Genomic DNA, 20,147 nt, shown 5'->3' on the forward strand with positions numbered 1-20,147 from the left:
CTTTCTAGCCCGGTGCCTTAACTATTAGACCAAACTGCCTTGCCTGCCAGTGTTGTCGATAATCCTTTGGTCCTACATTCTTGAAGAGAAAGAGATGTCTGTCAGAGACCTCCCTTCTGAATGGTAACCTCAATCGTAATCACGGTCATGGACCGCTTCACTTAATAATCGGAGACCATCCATACCCTACCTATCTAAAGGTAAATGTTCCCCTCGCACATATGTGCTAGTCGTTCCCGACTCTAGGGGGCTCTGCTCATCTCAGTTTCAAAGCTGAAGAGCCAGCACTGTCCGAAGACGTCTCCGTGGTCATGTGGCCGGCATGACTCAACGCCAAAGGCGCACGGAACTCTATTCCCTTCCCACCAAAGGTGGTCCCTATTTCTCTACTTGCATTTTTTATGTGCTTTCGAACTGCTAGGTTGGCAGAAGCTGGGACAAGTAACGGGAGCTCACCCCGTTACGCAGCACACTAGGGATTCGAACCGCTGAACTGCCGACCTTTCGATCGACAAGCTCAGCGTCTTAGCCACTGAGCCACCGCGTCCCTACCTAACTATGTCCATGTAAAAAAGCAGAGCCAGAGGGGACGTCTTGAGAAGTGAAAGTGGAAGGGACCAGTAAGGTCATATATGAGAAGATGAACTGCCATCTGTCAGAAGTGGTGTTAAGGTCTCTTGCTTGGGTGGGGGTGGGGGGGTTGGGGTTTATTTATTTATTTATTTATTTATTTATTTATTTATTTATTTATTTATTTATTAAATTTTTATACCGCCCCCTCTCCCGAAGGACTCGGGGCGGTGAACAGCCAAAATTAAAAACACACAATACAAATATTAAAATACTTTAAAACGAAATTAAATTTATCTTTGGCTTTGGGTTGGACTAGATGACCTACAAGGTCCCTCCCACCTTTTCTGTTATTCTGTTCATTGGGTACCTCCAGAAGTGCCCCATTGCCCGCCATGCCCTGCCTCTGAAAAGTAGGCCGAAGGACCAGATTGGCAGCGGTGCCAGCTGAGAACCGAACCTGATATCCTGGCGGGTGACCTTGGTGTATCTCAGGTTGAGCTTCTGGAAACCTCGGTCTCTTAACTGCTGGGCGTCTGTCTTCTGGCCACAGGTCTGCTGGAATCCGGGGGCGATTTCTTGAACGAGATGCCTGTCCAGACTGGGCAACCACATCACCTGGGAGAGCAACGGGGAGAAAGGAGGGGTTGAGAGCTTCCAAGGGGACCGATTTCAGGAAAAAAACAGAGATGTTTCGGAGACGTTAAGAGCTGCAATACCTCACCTGAGTCCAAAACAACCCAAACATAGCTTGCCTTAGCTAGAATCTTGAAAACATAGGTGGGAACACTTAATTGATAATAGCTGGACAAACAGGTTAGCACAGGTAATCCTTGACTTGCAACCATTCGTTCAGTGACTGCCCTAAGTTACAACAGCACCGAAAAAAGCGATTTATGAGCTTTCCACACTTATGACCGTTGTAGCATTCCCAAGTGATCAAAATTCAGGTGGACAATTGATTCATATTTATGACGGTTGCAGGGTCCCGGGGTCACGTGATCCCCTTTTGTGACCATCTGATGAGCAGACGGGGAAGCCAGATTCACCTACAGGAGCCCTAAAGTCAGTTCCAACAGCTACTCAGCAAAGCCGCGGTGCTGCAGTGGTTAGACTTCAGTATTGCAGGCTAACTCACTGCTCACTGTCAGGAGTTCGATCCAGACCGGCTCAAGGTGGACTCAAGCTTCCACCCTTCCGAGATGAGTAAAATGAGGACCCAGATTGTTGGGGGGGAAATATGCTGACTCTGTAAACCGCTTAGAGAGGGCTGAAAAGCACTGTGAAGCGGTATATAATTCTTACGTGCTACTGCTATTAGGAAGGAAGGAAGGAAGGAAGGGGGGAGGGAGGGAGGAAGGGAAGGAAGGAAGGAGGAAGGGAGAGAAGGAAGGAGGAAGGGAGGGAAGGAAGGAGGGAGGGAGGGAGGGAAGGATGGAAGGAAGAAAGGAAGGAGAGAGGGAGGGAGGGAGGGAAGGAAGAAAGGAAGGAAGGATGGAGGGAGGGAGGGAGGGAGGGAGGGAGGATGGAAGGAAGGAAGTTGGGAGGGAGGGAAGGAAAAGGAGGGAGAGAGGGAGGGAAGGAAGGAAGGGGGAGGATGGAAGGAGGGAGGGAAGGAAGGAAGGAAGGATGAAAGGAAAGAAGGAAGGAAGGAAGGAGAGAGGGAGGGAAGGAAGGAAGGAAGAAAGAAAGGAAGGAAGGATGGAGGGAGGGAGGGAGGATGGAAGGAAGGAAGTTGGGAGGGAGAGAGGGAGGAAAGGAAAAGGAGGGAGAGAGGGAAGGATGGAAGGAGGGAGGGATGGAGGGAGGGATGAAATGAGGACCCAGTTCCTTGGAGAAAAGATGCTGACTCTGTAAACCGCTTAGAGAGGGCTGGAAAGAACTGTGAAGCGCTATATAAGCCAAAGTGCTCTCCTTATTGCTAAGGGCTACCCACAAAAGTCGCAATGCCACTCACAGCCTGCTGAGGGATGCCCGAGGTGAGGACGGTTTCCAGGGTGACGTTGACCGAAGTGGTGTAATACGGGTGATCTTCGGGCAACTCTTGGAGGTTCAAGAGGACAGTGGCGTTGTCCTTGATGGTTTCCAGCATCTCGGCCAGTTTGCAGACCGACTGGTTGGCGGCTTTTACGAAGTCAGCTGGGGAAAGGGAGTTGACTGTCCAAAAGGGGTCATTCTGTGGGAAGAATTGTGAAGGTTGTGCTTTGAAGGGAGATTCTCAATTATCCAGGTCACAGTTTTTTCTCCAAAGGTGCTTTTTTCCCAAAAGGCAACAAAGACTTGTTTTTTTTTTTCTTTGAAAACGTTTCGCTGCTCATCCAAGAAGCTTCTTCAGTTCTCTCTGAAGCTTCTTGGATGAGAAGCAAAAGGTTTCCAAAGGGGAGGGGAAAAAAAAACCGAAGAAATTCCAATTACCGTTTGGAAAAAGCACCTTTTGAGACAGCCAAGTAGTTTAGCGAGCTCCACATCTCATAATATTGAATTCCAAAGTTGAATTATACATTGGGTGAGAGAAACATTTTTTCCCGTTGCCTGTCCTGATTTTTCCAACTTTAGGTTTCATTGCTTTGACCTCTGGTTCTAGAATTTGGCAAACTGGAAAAACAGCTACCCCCCTTGCCCGTTTTATCAACACCGTGAATAATTCTGTAGATCTCCATTGGGTCCCTGCAAGTTTGCCAACCTTCTAGATTTTTTTTTTTTTTTCAAAAGCCCAAATATTGCAACCTTTACAGATAGGGAAGAAGTTGCAGCCCCTGAAACCAGTAACAGAGCTGGAAGGGACCTGGGAGATCCCTTTTAAGTGTAAATTCTAAATTTTTACTATATTTTAAAATATGGGTATTTTAAATTATGGGTATCAATTCAGCCAAATTTATTTAATTCATTTTATTCGATTTTAAATTTTGTATATGTATGTGTTTTATTTCATGGCTGTTCACCGCCCTGAGTCCTTCGGGAGTAGGGCGGTATAGAAATTCAATAAAATGAAATAAATAAATAAATAAATCTAGTCCAACCCCCTGCCCACGCAGGAGACCTATACCATTTCAGATAAATGTGAGTGCAATCTCTTCTTAAAAGTCTCCGGTGTTGGAGCATTCACAACTTCTGGTGGCAAGTAGTTCCACTGGTTAATTGTTCTCACTGTCAGGAAATTTCTCCTTAGTTCTAAGTTGCTTCTCTCCTTGGTTAGTTTCCACCCGTTGCTTCTTGTCCTGCCTTCAGGGGCTTTGGAGAATAGCTTGACTCCCTCTTCTTTGGGGCAGCCCCTGAGATATTGGAAGGCTGCTATCCTGTCTCCCCTGGTCCTTCTTTTCATTGAACTAGACATACCCAGTTCCTGCAACCGTTCATCGTATGTTTTAGCCTCCAGTCCCCTAATCATCATTTGTTGCTCTCCTCTGCACTCTTTCTAGAGTCTCCACATCTTTTTAGTATTGGGGAGACCAAAACTGAATGCCGGATTCCAAGTGTGGTTTTAGTAAGGCTTTATAAAGTGGTATTATCTTGATCTTGATTCTATCCCTCTGTTAATGCAACCTAGTACAGGCAGTTCTCGACTTTTAACAGTTCCCTTAGTGACCGTTCGAAGTTACGCCACTGAAAAAAAAGTGAGTTACGACCGTTTTTCACACTTATGACCATTTCAGCATATAAATCATGTGATTTATATTCGGATGCTTCATTTCATTTCATTTATTAAATTTTTATACCGCCCCTCTCCCGAAGGACTCGGGGCGGTGAACAGCCAGGATTAAAAAACATACAATATAAACATTAAAATACTTTAAAGCATAATTAAATCTATATTGGCTTCCCCCAATTTAAAACCCCTTACCCATAAAATTAACCAATTAAACATTTTAAGCCAGCCCGGCGTGCTGAAATAAAAAAGTCTTCAGAGCCCGGCGAAAGGTCCAGAGGTCCGGGATCAGTCGTATCCCTGGGGGACAAGTGGCTCACACTTGTCCCCCAGGGATCCCCCAGTGGCTCACGTTTATGACGGTTGCAGTGTCCCGGGGTCATGTGATTTCCCTCTTGTGACCTTCTGGCGAAAAAAGCCAACAGGGAAGATTCACTTAGCAACCGTGTTACTCTTTTAACAACTGCACGTTTTAACAACAAATGTGGCAAGGAAAGTTTTAAAACGTGGCAAAACTTACTGAACAGATTTCTCCCTTAGCAACATAAATTTCAGCTCAATTGTGGTCGTAAGTTGGGGACTTCCTGTACTGTATTCGATTTTTGGGACGCTGCCTCACACTGTTGGCTCTTTTGTTTTGTTTTGGCTGCTTGCCGCAGTCGCAACTGCCTCAGTTGTGATCCTCCACACTTTCCCTAACTCCACTACATTTTGAGGGGTTGTAACCACCAACTAAAGGGACGCCGTGGCTAAGATGCTGAGCTTGTCGATCGAAAGGCTGGCAATTCAGCGGTTCGAATCCCTAGCGCCGCGTAACGGGGTGAGCTCCCGTGAATTGTCCCAGCTTCTGCCAACCTAGCAGTTCGAAAGCAGGTAAAAAATGCAAGTAGAAAAATAGAGACCACCTTTGGTGGGAAGGGAACAGTGTTCCGTGCGCCTTTGGCGTTGAGTCATGCCGGCCACATGACCACGGAGACGTCTTTGGACAGCGCTGGCTCTTTGGCTTTGAAACGGAGAGGAGCACCGCCCCCTAGATTCGGAAACGACTAGCACGTATGTGCAAGGGGAACCTTTTTACCTTAACCACCAACTGGACATAATATTACTACTTACTTACACACCTTGAGGAACCATTTGCCTGCATTTAGTCTTTCCAAATCTGTCCAGTTGAACATAGAGGAATGATCGTAAGCTAGCTCTGGAAATACTTCCTCGACGTTGGTGGTTCTCCGCAACGTCTGGTCATGCATAAGAAAAGGCACTCCGTCGTAACTGTGAACAGAGAAACACAAGGATATAATAATTATGCTGGATGGATGGATGGATCAGATCCAGGGTTCCTTTCCATTCAGAATTTGGCTTCTTGCTTCAGGGTCCTTGCAAATACAGGTAGTTCTCGACTTGCAACCATTCGTTGAGTGATGGTTCAAAGTTACAACGGCACCGGAAAAAGTGACTTATGACCGTTTTCACGCTTATGACCATTTCAGCTTCCCCATGGTCATGTGATTTATATTTAGATGCTTGAAAAGTGACTAACATTTATGATGGTTGCAGTGTAAGTAAGTAAGTAAGTAAGTAAGTAAGTAAGTAAGTAAGTAAATAAATAAATAAATAAATAATAAGTGTCCCGGGACCTTCTGACAAGCAAAGCCAACGGGGAAGACAGATTCACTTAGCAACCGTGTTACCCATTTTTTTTTTTTTTAATTTGATTTATATGCCGCCCTTCTCCGGAGACTCAGGGCGGCTTACAATGCGCTAAGCAATAGCCTTCATTCTTTTGTATATTTTTATACAAAGTCAGCTTATTGCCCCCACAATCTGGGTCCTCATTTTACCTACCTTAGAAAGGATGGAAGGCTGAGTCAACCTTGAGCCTTGGCGAGATTCGAACCTGCAGTAATTGCAGGCAGCTGGTCTTAATAACCACTTAATAACAGGGTGCCTTAGACCACTGTACTACCAAGGCTCTTCATTTAAAAACTGCAGCAATCCACTTAACAACCATTGCAGCATCCTTATGAGCACGTGATCAAAATCCAGATGCTTGGCAACTGGCTCATATTTATGACGGTTGCAATGTCCCAGGGTCACATGATCACCTTTTGGGAGCTTCTGACAAACAAAGTCAATGGGGAAGCGAAATTCACTTAACAACTGGGTTACTAACTTATCAACTGCCATGCCACTTTAAGACTTATGGACTTCAACTCCCAGAATTCCTCAGCCAGCCATATCACTTGGCACTTTTAAGAGTTGTGGACTTCAACTCCCAGAATTCCTCAGCCAGCCATATCACGTGGCACTTTTAAAAGTTGTGGACTTCAACTCCCAGAATTCCTCAGCAAGCCATGCTGGCTGAGGAATTCTGGGAGTTGAAGTCCACAAGCCTTAAAGTCGCCAAGTTTGGAGACCCCAGCCTTAAATCTTGAGCACAAGCAGTGAGACTTGCCTTATCACCACATCTGCCTGCACACCATAAACCTTCTCCTCCACTGCTTTCTGGAAGGACATCAGGGTGTTTTCAGGTGCTAACTGGAGGAGAAACAGAAAGAATAAATTATATTTTGTTTTACTGATACGCACCAGAAGCTAACATTGGGACACAGTTCCAAACCGGAAAGTAAAATATGAACATTCGGTATCCAAACGTGTTTTAAAGATGTGTGCCTCACCAGGCCAGGAACACCAATTCCACAGAAAAGCTAAAATTAAAATTAATTTAATTCAAAATTAAAATTACATTTACTGAGATTGGCGATAACAACAGAATTCTACAAATCTGATTCTGTGCTGTTCCTTCTCCTCATGTATTTATTAAATTTATATGCCCTTCCCCATCTTACTATCCAAAGTGACATACACACACACTCATATATATATATATATACACTGTATTTTTCACATTATAAGATGCATTCTCCCCCACCAAAAAAAAGTGGGTGGAAATGTCTGTGCGTCTTATAGGGTGAATACTGCGATGGGGGAAGGGGAGTTCACCGCCACCGGAGATCGCTGGAGCCTTCACTGCCGAGCAGCTGATTGGCGATTGGATCGGCCTCTCGGAATACCACCGATCAGCTGTTCTAGGCGGTGGGGATCGCCACCGCCGCCAATTACTGACGATTGCTGCCACCTTGAACAGCTGATCGGCGATATTCTGGGAGGCCGATCCAACCGCCAATCAGCTGCTCGGCAGCGAAGGCTCCAGCAGTTTGCTGTTTGCTGCAAGGACGCTAGCCAGATGAATACTGGGTGGATGCTGGGAGGCATAGGCAGATATTTTTTTTCTTGTTTTCCTCCCCAAAAGCTAGGTGCGTCTTATGTTCTGGAGCGTCTTATAGTGCAAAAAATATAGGTATACACAAACAAACATATATAAATATATACACACATATACATATTTGTATATACACTCACACACATACACACACAAATGGATACATCCATACCAACCATACTAAGAAAAAAATAATAATTAGGATTTTTTTCACTGCCAAAATGGGGAAACAAAAATAAACTAAAGGCATGTCCTAAATTTGGAAGGATTACAGTCAATTAAATGCAGGCTGAGCACCGCACTAATTTTGCTTTGCCCTAAGCAGCAAAAATGCCTTTTTTTTTAATCCATTAAAAGGAAGGGGATTTAGATGAAATAAAATGGGAAAAAGACTTGAGGGCCCTTTGAAGCCTGCCGTGTGCCATGTCGGCCCTGTTAAAAGCTCCCTGCAAAAGGACAAGATTTGCATCACTTAATTGGAAACCCAACGAAGTGGCTGAGTTATAGATTGGGGGGGTGGGGGGAGGCTGATTTCTGAGCCTCCGATCAGCTCCCACTCCAGCACGGAAGCTCCATTTTAATTTCTAGAAATGCTCACTGTGCCATTATAGGTAGTCCTCGACCGACAACCATCCGTGTAGTGACCGTTCGAAGTCACAACAACTGAAAAAAGAGACTTATGATTTTTTTCTCCCTGCACATGCAGGAATCAAAATAGAGGCCCTTGTCCCATTTTATGACCTTTCTTGCCCATAGTTCTTAAAGTGAATCGTTGCAAGTCGTTACGTTAATAAACACGGTTTATTATCTGGCTTTCCCATTTGCTTGGCAGGAGCCCCCAAAAGGTGGTTCACTTGACCCCAGGACACTGCAATGCAGTGGCGGCGGGTGGTTCGGAGAACTGGTAGCGGTGGCAGCGCGAGGCTCTGCCCATCCGCCCGGACGTTGTTACTTCCTGGTTTTAACCAGGAAGTAACCTGTTTTTTACCCTCTGCGCATGCACAGAGGCACTTCCGAACTGGTAGGGAAGGTAAGCAGATTTCACCCCGTTGCAATGGTCATAAATATGAACCAGTGGCCAAGTGTCCATATTTTGATCATGTGACCACGGGGATGAAAAATTGCAGACTTCAGGAACCATCTGCACTACTCAGGTGACCCTGAGGACACAGATAAACCTTCAAGGGCTTCAACGACCCTCTAAAACAGAGGTCTTCAAACTTGGTAGCTTTAAGACTTGTGGACTTCAACTCCCAGAATTCCTATTCTCACCCTATTCCAAGGATCTTTATCCCAGATTGTATAGCTCAACCCAAAGCCAACAGGGGGCAGGTGAACCACAGGCTCGTCAGAATAACAGAAGTGGAAGGGACCTTGTAGGTCATCTAGTCCAACCCACCCACCCCCACCGCCGAAGCAAGAGACCCTACACCATTTCAGTCATTCAGGTCACGGTTGTCCCAAAGGTGCTTTTTTTCAGAAGGCATACAGACTTCGTTTTTCCTTTGAATCCTTGGGGAGCTTTCATTAACTTTCAGATCTCCGAGTGGATGCCCCACATGAGACAGTCAATATGTGGCTGAACATTGGAAATGTAAATTGTAAAAGAAGGAACTTTTGACCATTTAGGAACTGGGCCTGGCTAGTCTAGTGAAGAGAAGGACCAGGGGAGACATGAGAGCATCTTCCAATATTTGAGGGGCTGCCAACAGAAAGGAGGAAGGAGGTCAAGCTATTCTCCAAAGCACCTGAAGGCCAGACAAGGAATAATGGATGGAAACTGACCAAGGAGAGATTCAACTTGGAAATAAGGAGAAATTTTCTGACAGTGAGAACAATCAACCCATGGAAGAGAAGTTGCCTTCGGAAGTTGTGGGAGCTTCATCCCTGGAGGCTTTCAAGAAGAGACTGGACTGCCATCGGTCAGAAATGGTGTAGGGTCTCCTGCTTGTGCAGGGGGTTGGACTAGATGACCTCCAAGGTCCCTTCCAATTCTGTTAATGTGTTCCCAGATGGTGGGCATGTGATGAAAGCAAAGAAACACCGGAGTAGGATTCACATCTTAATACAGGAGATTCTTAAAGTGAATATGAAGAAAAATAACCAGATATTTTTTTTCTTTTAGGCTTAATGGACAAAGAGCTTGCAAAATAATAATAATAATAATTGGAATTTTGATGTTGAGTATGTTGACAGCAGCAAGATGACTTTATGGACAAAAATGGAAGGATGCTTTGATTCTCATAATGGATAAATGATTGGAGTTAGCAGAGATGGCCAAATCGACTGCTTTGATTAAAGAAAAATTCATTTTGTTTCTTCCTTTGGGGACTTTGTGCTTGAGGTGGGGGGGAAGAATGAAATTTTGGGTGTTGCTGATTGAGAGAGAGGTCTGTTGTTACAGAAATTGCCAGCATATATTATTATATAAAAAGTAAAAAGTTGGGGTTTGGTGTAACAGATGTCCAAATGGAGTTGTAGACACCGACACGAACTTGTAGCTTTATACAAATAAATATTTTGCATATTTATTTATTTATTTATTTATTTATTTATTTATTTATTTATTTATTTATTACATTTCTATACCGCCTTTCTCCCGTAGGACTCAAGGCGGTGTACAGTCAAGAAAAATATAGATACACAAACATCATAAAATTGCTAATTAAAATTATTATTATAACAGAGTTTGGCCCAATTATAAGCAGATAATCAGGCAAACAGGAGCACCGTGAGGTAAAGCAACACAGAAGGAACATCATGAGGTAAATTACGGGGCACAACGAAGGAAAAAAAGGCGGGAAAAAAGGGAAACTCCCCCTCCACACCCACAGCAACCAATCATGACGCAGATTGCCTCACGCCAGACCTCACCAACCAATCAACTCTTGACTATTGGTTCTGGCTCACTGCACAACCCCTCCCCTGTGCTCCAGCGGTTGAATTTAAAATATCCAGCTGTTGGATTTAAATATCCAGCTGTTAAATTTAAATATCCAGCTGTTAAATTTACATATTTTCCCATTATTTTCATTTGTTTTCCTTTTTTGTATTTTGATAAACTAATACAAAATATGAAACAATGCGTGGTCGAAGGCGGCGTTCAATAATCTGTGCTTAAAACTGGTGTGTGTGTGTTGTGTGAACAGAATGAAAAAGAGGCCTACCTACCATGGGGGCTCCGCGGTGGCCAAGGATGGCAGGTCTGGGTCCCAGGTCCTTCCTTTCCATGATGCATGGGGAGGAGAAGGTGAGGGGCACCAGGTACAGTCCAAGGACCACTGCAAAATAGGTCCCAAGCATCAGCAACTGGGAAGCTGGAGGGAAGAAACATGGGAGATCTCAATCGATTTGGAATACAGCTGGAAAGGGACCTTGGAGGTCTTCTAGTCCAACCCCCTGCTCAAGCCAGACGTTCCAAGAAAACAAAATTCTCCTGATTTCGAATGAGCTAATGGCGTCCAATAAAATGGCATCCTATCTCAATCTCTGATATCTATGAGAGGATGTAGTCCATACAGATTAACGGAAGGGACCTTGGAGGTCTTCTTTAGCTGGGAAGCTGGAGAAAAGAAACATGGGAGATCTCAATCGATTTGGAATACAACTGAAAAGGGACCTTGGAGGTCTTCTAGTCCAACCCCGTTCAAACCAGACAATCCAAGAAAACAAACTCTCTTGATTTCAAATGAACTAATGGCGCCCCATAAAATTGCATCCTAAATCCTATCTCCATCTCTGCTATCTATGGGAGGAAGTAGCCTATACAGATTAACAGAGTTGGAAGGGACCTTGGAGGTCTTCTAGTCCAACCCCCTGCCCAAGCAGGAGAACCTAAACCATTGCAGGAAAGTGGCCGTCCAATCTCTTCTTAAAGGCCTCCAGTAATGGAAGACCCACAAGTTCTGGAGGCCAGCCGTTCCACTGATTAATTGATCTGTGATTATGGAATAACAGAGTTGGAAGGGACCTTGGAGGTCATCTAGTCTGACCCCCTGCACAAGCAGGGGATCCTGTACCATTTCAGACAAATGGTTGTCCAGTCTCTTTTTAAAAACCTCCAGTGATGGAGCATCCAAAGGTTCTGGAGCGAAGCTGTTCCACTGATTGTTTTCACTTTCGGGAAATTTCTCCTTAGTTCCAGGTTGCTTCTCTCGTTGACGAGTTTCCATCCGTTGCTTCTTGTCCTGCCTTCAGGTGCTTTGGAAAATAAATTGACCCCCCTCTTCTTTGTGGCGACCCCTCAAATATAAGAATCCTGCTATAATGTGTCCCGTCCCCCCAGACCTTCTTTTCTCTAGACTACCCAAACCCCCACCCTGCAACGGTTCTTCATATATGTTTTAGTCTCCAGGCCTTTAATCAATATAAATAAATAAATTCAATAAAATAAATAAATAATCATCTTAATTGCTCTTCTCTGCACTTTTTCCAAAGTCTCAACATCTTTCCTTTATAATGCGGTGACCAAAACTGGATGCAGGATTCCAGGTGTGATCTTACTAAGGATTTATAAAGCGGTAATAATACTTCACCTGGTTTTGATTCTAGGCCTCTATTTATACAAAGAAGGACAGTATTAGCTTTTTTGGCTGCCTGCCAAAAAACATCCAAGAGACAAAGAGAAAGGCTGAAACTGATTTCCAAGGATTGGATTGAAAAGAAGAATAAGCCATTATCTTCGCCACGAGACAAACATCCTGGTGATTCTTCACTGCATGGACATCAAGTCCCAGAAATCATAGTTTGCGACCACGTCAGCTGGAAATTTAACCACTGGTTAAATTGGGCAGTGGGCTTTTTTTTTTAAAAAAAAAATATTTTATAAACAAACAAACATGCAATACATAATCAATCATTCAGTGTATCGTCTAGATCAGAGGTGGGCAACTATGGCCCTTTTATGACTTGTGGACTTCAATTCCCAGAATTCCTGAGCTAACATGGCTGGCTCAGGAATTCTGGGAGTTGAAGTCCACAAGTCATAAAAGGGCCATAGTTCCCCTCCTGGCTGAGGGATTCTGGGAGATGAAGTTCACAAGTCATAAAATGGTCCTACTTCCCCTCCTGGATGAGGGATTCTGGGAGTTGAAGTCCTCAAGTCATAAAAGGGCCATAGTTCCTCTCCTGGCTGAGGGATTCTGGGAGTTGAAGTCCACAAGTCATAAAATGGCCATAGTTGGCCACCCCTGATCTAGATGTTTCTATTGTGTCTTTATCTTCTTACTCCTCCGATCTTTCATCGTTTCTTTATTTTTCCCATTTCTTTATTATAACATTCTCCCCATACTTCATTTATTATAACATTTTCTTGTTTACTATTAATACATTTATCTATCTCTCTTCTCTAACCAATTGTAAAATTGTCTCCGTACCTTGTAATATTCCGAATCCTCTCTTTCTTTAATTATCAAAGCCAGTCTATTCATTTCTGCACAAGCTAATATTTTCTTAATTACTTCGTCTCCCGAAGGGATTTTTCTCTACTTTCCATCTTTGCGCAAATACTATCCTCGCTGCAGTTATTACATGTATAATCAAATATGGAGCAGTGGTTAAAAGTGCAGCATCGCAGGCAAACTCTGCCCACAGCCAGGAGTTCGATCCTGACGGAGCTCAAGGTTGACTCAGCCTTCCATCCTTCCAAGGTCGATAAAATGAGGACCCAGATTGTTGGGGGCAAGATGCAAATAATGCTGACATTGTAAATTGCCTAGAGTGTGCTGTAAAGCGCTATGGGGTAGTATACAGGTAGTCTTTGACTTACAACCCTTTATTTAGTGACCATTTTGAATTACAACAGCACTGTGGTTTTTCACATTCACGACCGTCGCAGCATGCCCGTTCACATGATCAAAATTGGCAACTGGTTCATATTTATGACGGTTGCAATGTCCCACTTTGTGACCATCTGACAAGCAAAGTCAACAGGAAAGCCAACAGATTCACTTAACAACCATGTTACTAACAACTGCAACGACTCACTTAACAACTGTGGCAAGGGAAGTTGTAAAATGGGCCAAAATGCACCTAACTGCCTTCTTGCTTAGCAATGCAAATTTTGGGCTCAACTGTGCTCGTACAGTACGTCAAGGACTGCCTTGTAATTTCACTCCCTATTTGTTTGCTAAGATGTAGTTGGATCTCTTTTCGGGTTGCTGTTTTTATAAGACGACCTTTGCTTGCTCTTTCCTGTCCATGGCTAAGCAGACTGCATTATTCCCGTCCCAGTTATCTCATGTTTGGTTCCTGTTACCCAACACCTCTTGAATGCTGAATGTTCCACATTTAACCTTATGTGCCAAGAAAGCAGTATCTCTGTAGCTCAGGGTTGAACTGTGGGGTCCTTGGTACTCTCTGAGCTTGGTGGTTTTCTTGCAGACGTTTCATGACCCAACTAGAATACATCATCAGTGCTAGAAGGAGATGGGGTTTATGAGGAGGAGGAGGAGGAGGAGGAGGAGGAGGAGGAGGAGGAGGAGGAGGAGGAGGAGGAGGAGGAGGAGGAGGAGGAGGAGGAAAAGAAGACTGTGGGGTCCCTGGTGCTCTCTGGTGGTTTTCTTGCAGATGTTTCATGACCCAACTAGAATACATCATCAGTGCTAGAAGGAGATGGGGTTTATGGAGAGGAGGAGAAGGAGGAGGAGGAGGAGGAGGAGGAGGAGGAGGAGAACTGTGGGGTTCTTAATGCTTTCAGGGATTGCTTGTTCCTTGCAGCCTTTTCATTACTCAACTAGGTTAACATCATCAATTGCGAGGCACAAATCCCACACGCACCAGCACTGATGGTATTAGCTAGTCAGGTAACGAAACGCCTGCAAGCAAACCGGCAAGCTCAGAGAGAGCACTAAGGCCTCCCCCTTCTGTGCCCTTCGGTCATAGATCATTTATGCTTGATTTTTACTTGTGGTGTTGTTGCATCGCTCCATCAATTTTTCTCTGGAAACCTGCTAGACTTTTGCAAACATTAGGCTTGCTAATGCAGTTTAAAAAAAAAAAAAAACAAGAAAGAAAAAAACCACTCACACACAAACACTTCATTTTCTGATCCAGTCCTGACTGGCTGAATTAGAATTACAGGGAATTAGGGTGACAGCAAATAGCCAGGGGCAGCCGAGAGTGCTTACGACAGCGAGACACAATATGGAAAGCGAAGTGCTAGATCTGCTCATTTTAATTTATTGAATGTTGAACTGCTTCTGTCCCTTGCTTCCCTATTTATTTATTGGTTCGATTTATATGCCGCCCTTCTCCGGAGACTCAGGGCGGCTTACAATGCATTAAGCAATAGCCTTCATACTTTTGTATATACCTGCTTAGTAGGGCTTTTGGCCCCCCCTAAGCGGTGTTCTTTTTTATACAAAGTCAGCTTATTGCCCCCACAATCCGGGTCCTCATTTTACCTACCTCGGAAGGATGGAAGGCTGAGTCAACCTTGAGCCTGGTGAGATTTGAACTCACAGTAATTGCAGGCAGCTGGCAGCTAAGTGCTACTTAACAGCACTTTAGTCCACTGCACCACCAAGGCTCTTCTAAGGCTATTGCCCTTCCTTCCTTCCTTCCTTCCTTCCTTCCTTCCTTCCTTCCTTCCTTCCTTCCTTCCTTCCTTTCCTTCTCTCCCAGTGGTTAGAATAGAGTATTGCAGGCTAACTCTGCCCATTGCCAGGAGTTGACTTCCATCCTTCCAAGGTTGCTAAAATAAGGACCCAGATTGTTGGGGGAAAGAAGCTGACTCTGTAAACCGCTTAGAGAGGGCTGGAAAGCACTGTGAAGCGGTATATACATCTTAAGTGCTATTTATTGTTTGTTTATTTATTTATTGGTTCGATTTATATGCCGCCCTTCTCCGGAGACTCAGGGCAGCTTACAACGCGTTAAGCAATAGCCTTCATACTTTTGTATACCTGCTTAGTAGGGCTTTCGGGGGCCCCCTAAGCGGTGTTCTTTTTTTATACAAAATCAGCTTATTGCCCCCACAATCCAGGTCCTCATTTTACCTACCTCGGAAGGATGGAAGGCTGAGTCAACCTTGAGCCTGGTGAGATTTGAACTCGCAGTAATTGCAGGCAGCTGGCAGCTAAGTGCTACTTAACAGCACTTTAGTCTGCTGCTCCACCAAGGCTCCTACTATTCTTGTCTCCACGCATCTCGTCCTTCTTAACTTTATCCGATCTCGGTGTTGCTAACGGGGCAAAGGTTTTCTAGCAACAAGGAAAACTTTGCAGGTTCTTGAGACTTCTTCGGAGAGCAAGCTTACGCGTCGTTTTCTCATCTATCTAAACTACAGCTGGGGGTGATGATTGCAGAACGCAATTCCCCAAAAGGACATCAAGTCAACGTACGAAAGGAGAAAACTTAATAAGGCAATAAGCAAAGCAATATTCTCTTCGGCTTACTGACAACCGAACGGAAAAGAAACCGAGAAGATTGAAAATCTGCAATTCTCTTTGTAATGTACAGTCGATTCCGATTGGAAAGTTTAGGATTTAATCAGGCACAGATTTCAGTCTGCTTGTCAATCTCAGCCTTTTTTTAAAAAGAAAAAATAAGGGAGGGGGGAAATCTAAGGATTTCAAGACACAAAGGTGTTTTTACAAGTAATCCTCAATTTACGGCCGCAATTGAGCCCCAAATTTCTGTTGCTAAGTGAGAAATTAAGTGAGTTTTGCCTCATTTTACGACCTTTCTCGCCGCATTTGTTAAGCGAATCCCTGCAGTTCTTAACTTAGGAACGTGGTTGTTAAGTGAATTCGGCTTCCCTAATGACTTTGCTTGTCAGAAGGTCGCCAAAGGGGAATCACGTGACGTTGGGATACTGCAACCATCATAAATGTGAGACAGTTCTCAAGCATCGGAATGCCAATCACGTGACCACGGGGGGGACGCTACAACGGTCACAAGTGTGAGACATGGTCATAACTCACTTATTTCAGTGTTGTTGTAACTTCAAACCGTTGCAAGTCGAGAACTACCTGTAGATTGTCCTCGATTTGCGACTGTAAGGGAACCCAGAATTTCTGTTGTTATGTCAGGATGGTCGTAAGTCGAGACACCCATGTGACCGACCCAATTTTAGAACAATTTTTGTGGCAGATGTAAAACAGATGTGAATGCTACGATCTTTCAGCAAACCCGCTGTTTTTACGGAAAACAAAATTAAATGCCATTTCCCCGAAAAAAGTCAAAAATTGCAGTCGCGGGACCAAACCGGCGTACACCCAGGCGAGTTGCCAAGCACCCAAAATAAAGACTGTGTTATTATGGGTTGAGTGGGAGCCGTCGGAACTTCAAATTTGGGAGCTCTGGAGCTCTAAACAGTCACTAAGTGACCGGTCGTAAGTCGAGGACCAAGGTACATCCAACCTTACATGCAGGTGTGCTCTTTTCAGGGAAGGGAAATGAGGTCATTTGCTTCATTTGCATAATGACACGATGCCCAAGATGTCATCGTGGCTTCTGCAGCATGTCAATGTCTTTATCACGATGAACTTTTAAGAAAATGTGCTGCAGGATATTTGTTCTACTCTACACTTTATTTACATCCTGCCTTTATTATCTTTTAGAAATAATTCCAAGGCGGTGACCATATCCAACACAACTTCCTCTTCCTATTTTCCCACACACAACAACTGCCTGTGAGGTGGGCTGAGCTCAGAAAGAGAGACTGGCTCAAAGCCACCCAGCTGTTTTTCATGCCTAAGGTGGGTCTAGAACTCACAATCTCCTGGTAACTGTCCCAAAGTCCTCCAGCCAACTTTCATGATTAAGGTGGGTCTAGAACTCACAATCTCCTGGTGATTGGCCCAAAGTCACCCAGCTGGGTTTCATGCCTAAGGTGGGTCTAGAACTCACAATCTCCTAGTGATTGGCTCAAAGTCACCCTAGTTTCATGTCTAAGGGGGAACTAGAACTCACTGTCTCCTGGTGATTGGTCCAAAGTCACCCAGCTGGGTTTCATGCCTAAGGTGGGTCTAGAACTCACAATCTCCTAGTGATTGGCCCAAAGTCACCCTGGCTTTCATGTCTAAGGCGGAACTAGAACTCACAGTCTCCTGGTGATTGGCCCAAAGTCACCCTAGTTTCATGTCTAAGGGGGAACTAGAACTCACTGTCTCCTGGTAACTGTCCCAAAGTCCTCCAGCCAACTTTCATGATTAAGGTGGGTCTAGAACTCACAGTCTCCTGGTGATTGGCCCAAAGTCACCCTAGTTTCATGTCTAAGGGGGAACTAGAACTCACTGTCTCCTGGTGATTGGCTCAAAGTCACCCAGCTGGCTTTCATGCCTAAGGTGGGTCTAGAACTCACAATCTCCTAGTGATTGGCTCAAAGTCACCCTAATTTCATGTCTAAGGCGGAACTAGAACTCACCATCTCCTGGTGATTGGCTCAAAGTCACCCTAGTTTCATGTCTAAGGGGGAACTAGAACTCACTGTCTCCTGGTGATTGGCTCAAAGTCACCCTAGTTTCATGTCTAAGGGGGAACTAGAACTCACTGTCACCTGGTGATTGGCTCAGTCACCCAGTTGGCTTTCATGCCTAAGGTGAGTCTAGAACTCACAATCTCCTGGTGATTGGCCCAAAGTCACCCAGCCGGCTTTCATGCCTAAGGCAGGACTAGAACTCACAATCTCCTGGTGATTGGCCCAAAGTCACCCAGCTGGCTTTCATGGTTAAGGCAGGAGTTGAACTCATGGTTTCCCGCTTTCTAGCCTGTTGCCTTATCCAGTAGATCAAACCAGTTATTACCCAGGGTGGATACAGATAACACATTTGGTGCATGGTTTAACCAAGATGCACAGAAGAAACCACACCAGCCAGCTTTCCACATGACACTAAACAATAAATCAAGATTTACAAACTATGAAGGCTTGTCCAATACCTAAAACATTAGCCACATGTAAAATCTTACTTTTCGACCCAAATCTCTAAATTTGGATTTAGAGATTTGGAAGTTTTTAAGAAGAGATTGCACGACCATTTGTCTGAAATGGGATGGAGTTTCCTGCCTGAGCAAGGGGTCGGACTAGAAGACCTCCAAGGTCCCTTCCAACTATTCTATTTCTATTTTTTCTATTTTTCTGTTTTTCTATTTTTCTATTCCGTTCCGTTCCATTCCATTCCATTCCATTCTATTCATCCTGTATTCTATTCTATTCTATTCTATTCTATTCTATTCTATTCTATTCTATTCTATTCTATTCTATTCTATTCTATTCTATTCTATTCTATTCTATTCTATTCTTTCCTTATTTTCCTTCTCCATAAAAGCATTATGCCTGTGTCATGAAAACGAAAGTTACCCAAAATTGATCAGCCTCTCCAAAGTCTGGTTAATTCTCACAATGCAAGCTCCACTCCTTACAGATGTGTGTGAGATCACAACACACCTACAAAAGGGGTAAAGTGTGCATCGTGAAACTGCGACAATTTTTTTCGTGATCTGTGTGTCCTTCCCAGGAGTGAAATGCTACCGGTTCGCTCCAGTTTAGGCGAATTGGTAGTGATAAAAACTACCTGTTCGGGCAAATAGGTAGTAAAAAAATGCTTTAAAAAAGTTAAAAAAAAAAGGTACTGATGATCAGAGCTGTGCTGTACGATCGTCTGAACTTTTTTTTTACTTTTTGAAAGCATTTTTTTACTACCTATTCGCCCAAACTGGTAGTAAAAAAAATGCTTTAAAAAAGTTTTTTAAAAAAGATCCCGACGATCTCGTGTCACAGCTGTGATCGGCAGAACTTTTTTTTTTACTTTTTTAAAGCATTTTTTTTTACTACCGGTTCGGGCGAATAGGTCGTAAAAAAATGCTTTCAAAAAAAAAAGTTGGCCACACCCACCCAGTCACATGACCCCCTCCACCAAACCACGCCCCACCAGGCCACGCCCACAGAACCGGTAGCAAAAAAAAATTTGCATTTCACCACTGGTCCTTCTCCTTCTTTGTCATTCCATCTTTCCAAGCTGAATAGGAGGAATGCGGTTCTACTCACTGGCTCTTTCGGTTTTCGCAAATTGCCCGGAGACTAACCAAGACAGGGCCGTGACCGCCACAAGAGCTCCTAGGTGCAGGAAAGGAGCAGTTGCCTACGATGGGACAGAAGTGATTTGCAAACAATTAGTAAGCAAATGTGATCTCCAGAACAGTTAACAACCGAAGAGAAGCAGCATTTGTGGGGATCCGAGAGGCAGTTTTGCAAAGCTGCAGAGAATTAAAAGTGGTTTTCCATTGTCAGCCCTTCTATTACAGGTACTCCTCGAGTTACGACCCCAATTGAGCCCAAAATTCCTGCTGCTAAACGAGACATTTACCAAATGAATTTTGCCTAGTTTTACCATCTTTCTTGCTGCAGTTCTTAAGGGAAACACTGCAGTTGTTAAGTGAGTAACCCGGTTGTTAAATGAATCGGGCTTCCTCATTGACTTTTGCTTGTCAGGAGATCACATGACTCCGGGACACTGCGACCGTCATAAATATGAATCAGTTGCCACGGGTCTGAATTTTGATCATGTGACCATGAGGAGGCCGCAATGTAAGTGTGGGAAAAAAGGCCATAAGTCACTTTTTACAGCAGTAACTTTGAACCGTCGCTAAACAAACTGCTGTAAGTCAAGGACTCTCTTTTCACTTAACAACAGAAATGTGGGTCGT

At 44.2% G+C, this 20,147-nt stretch overlaps 1 protein-coding gene across 4 annotated transcripts in view; it reads right to left on the reverse strand.

Moving 5' to 3' along the window:
* Window positions 1-20,147, reverse strand: part of LOC139316332 (glycerophosphodiester phosphodiesterase domain-containing protein 5-like) — a 139,669-nt gene that overhangs the window by 20,647 nt on the left and 98,875 nt on the right. For all 4 annotated transcript variants that reach the window (XM_070942998.1, XM_070943001.1, XM_070943000.1 and 1 more), the window contains exons 7-12: window positions 19,489-19,582; window positions 10,671-10,816; window positions 6,672-6,754; window positions 5,338-5,488; window positions 2,528-2,746; window positions 1,031-1,188 (exon numbers count right to left, since the gene is read on the reverse strand). In XM_070942998.1, coding sequence (XP_070799099.1) covers window positions 1,031-1,188; window positions 2,528-2,746; window positions 5,338-5,488; window positions 6,672-6,754; window positions 10,671-10,816; window positions 19,489-19,582 — 851 coding nt within the window. The remainder of the gene's footprint in view (window positions 1-1,030; window positions 1,189-2,527; window positions 2,747-5,337; window positions 5,489-6,671; window positions 6,755-10,670; window positions 10,817-19,488; window positions 19,583-20,147) is intronic.

The sequence above is a fragment of the Pituophis catenifer genome, unplaced genomic scaffold (assembly GCF_029215685.1).
Source record: "Pituophis catenifer annectens isolate HBS135680 unplaced genomic scaffold, rPitCat1.0.hap2 SCAF_4, whole genome shotgun sequence".
In the NCBI taxonomy this organism is placed as follows: domain Eukaryota; kingdom Metazoa; phylum Chordata; class Lepidosauria; order Squamata; family Colubridae; genus Pituophis; species Pituophis catenifer.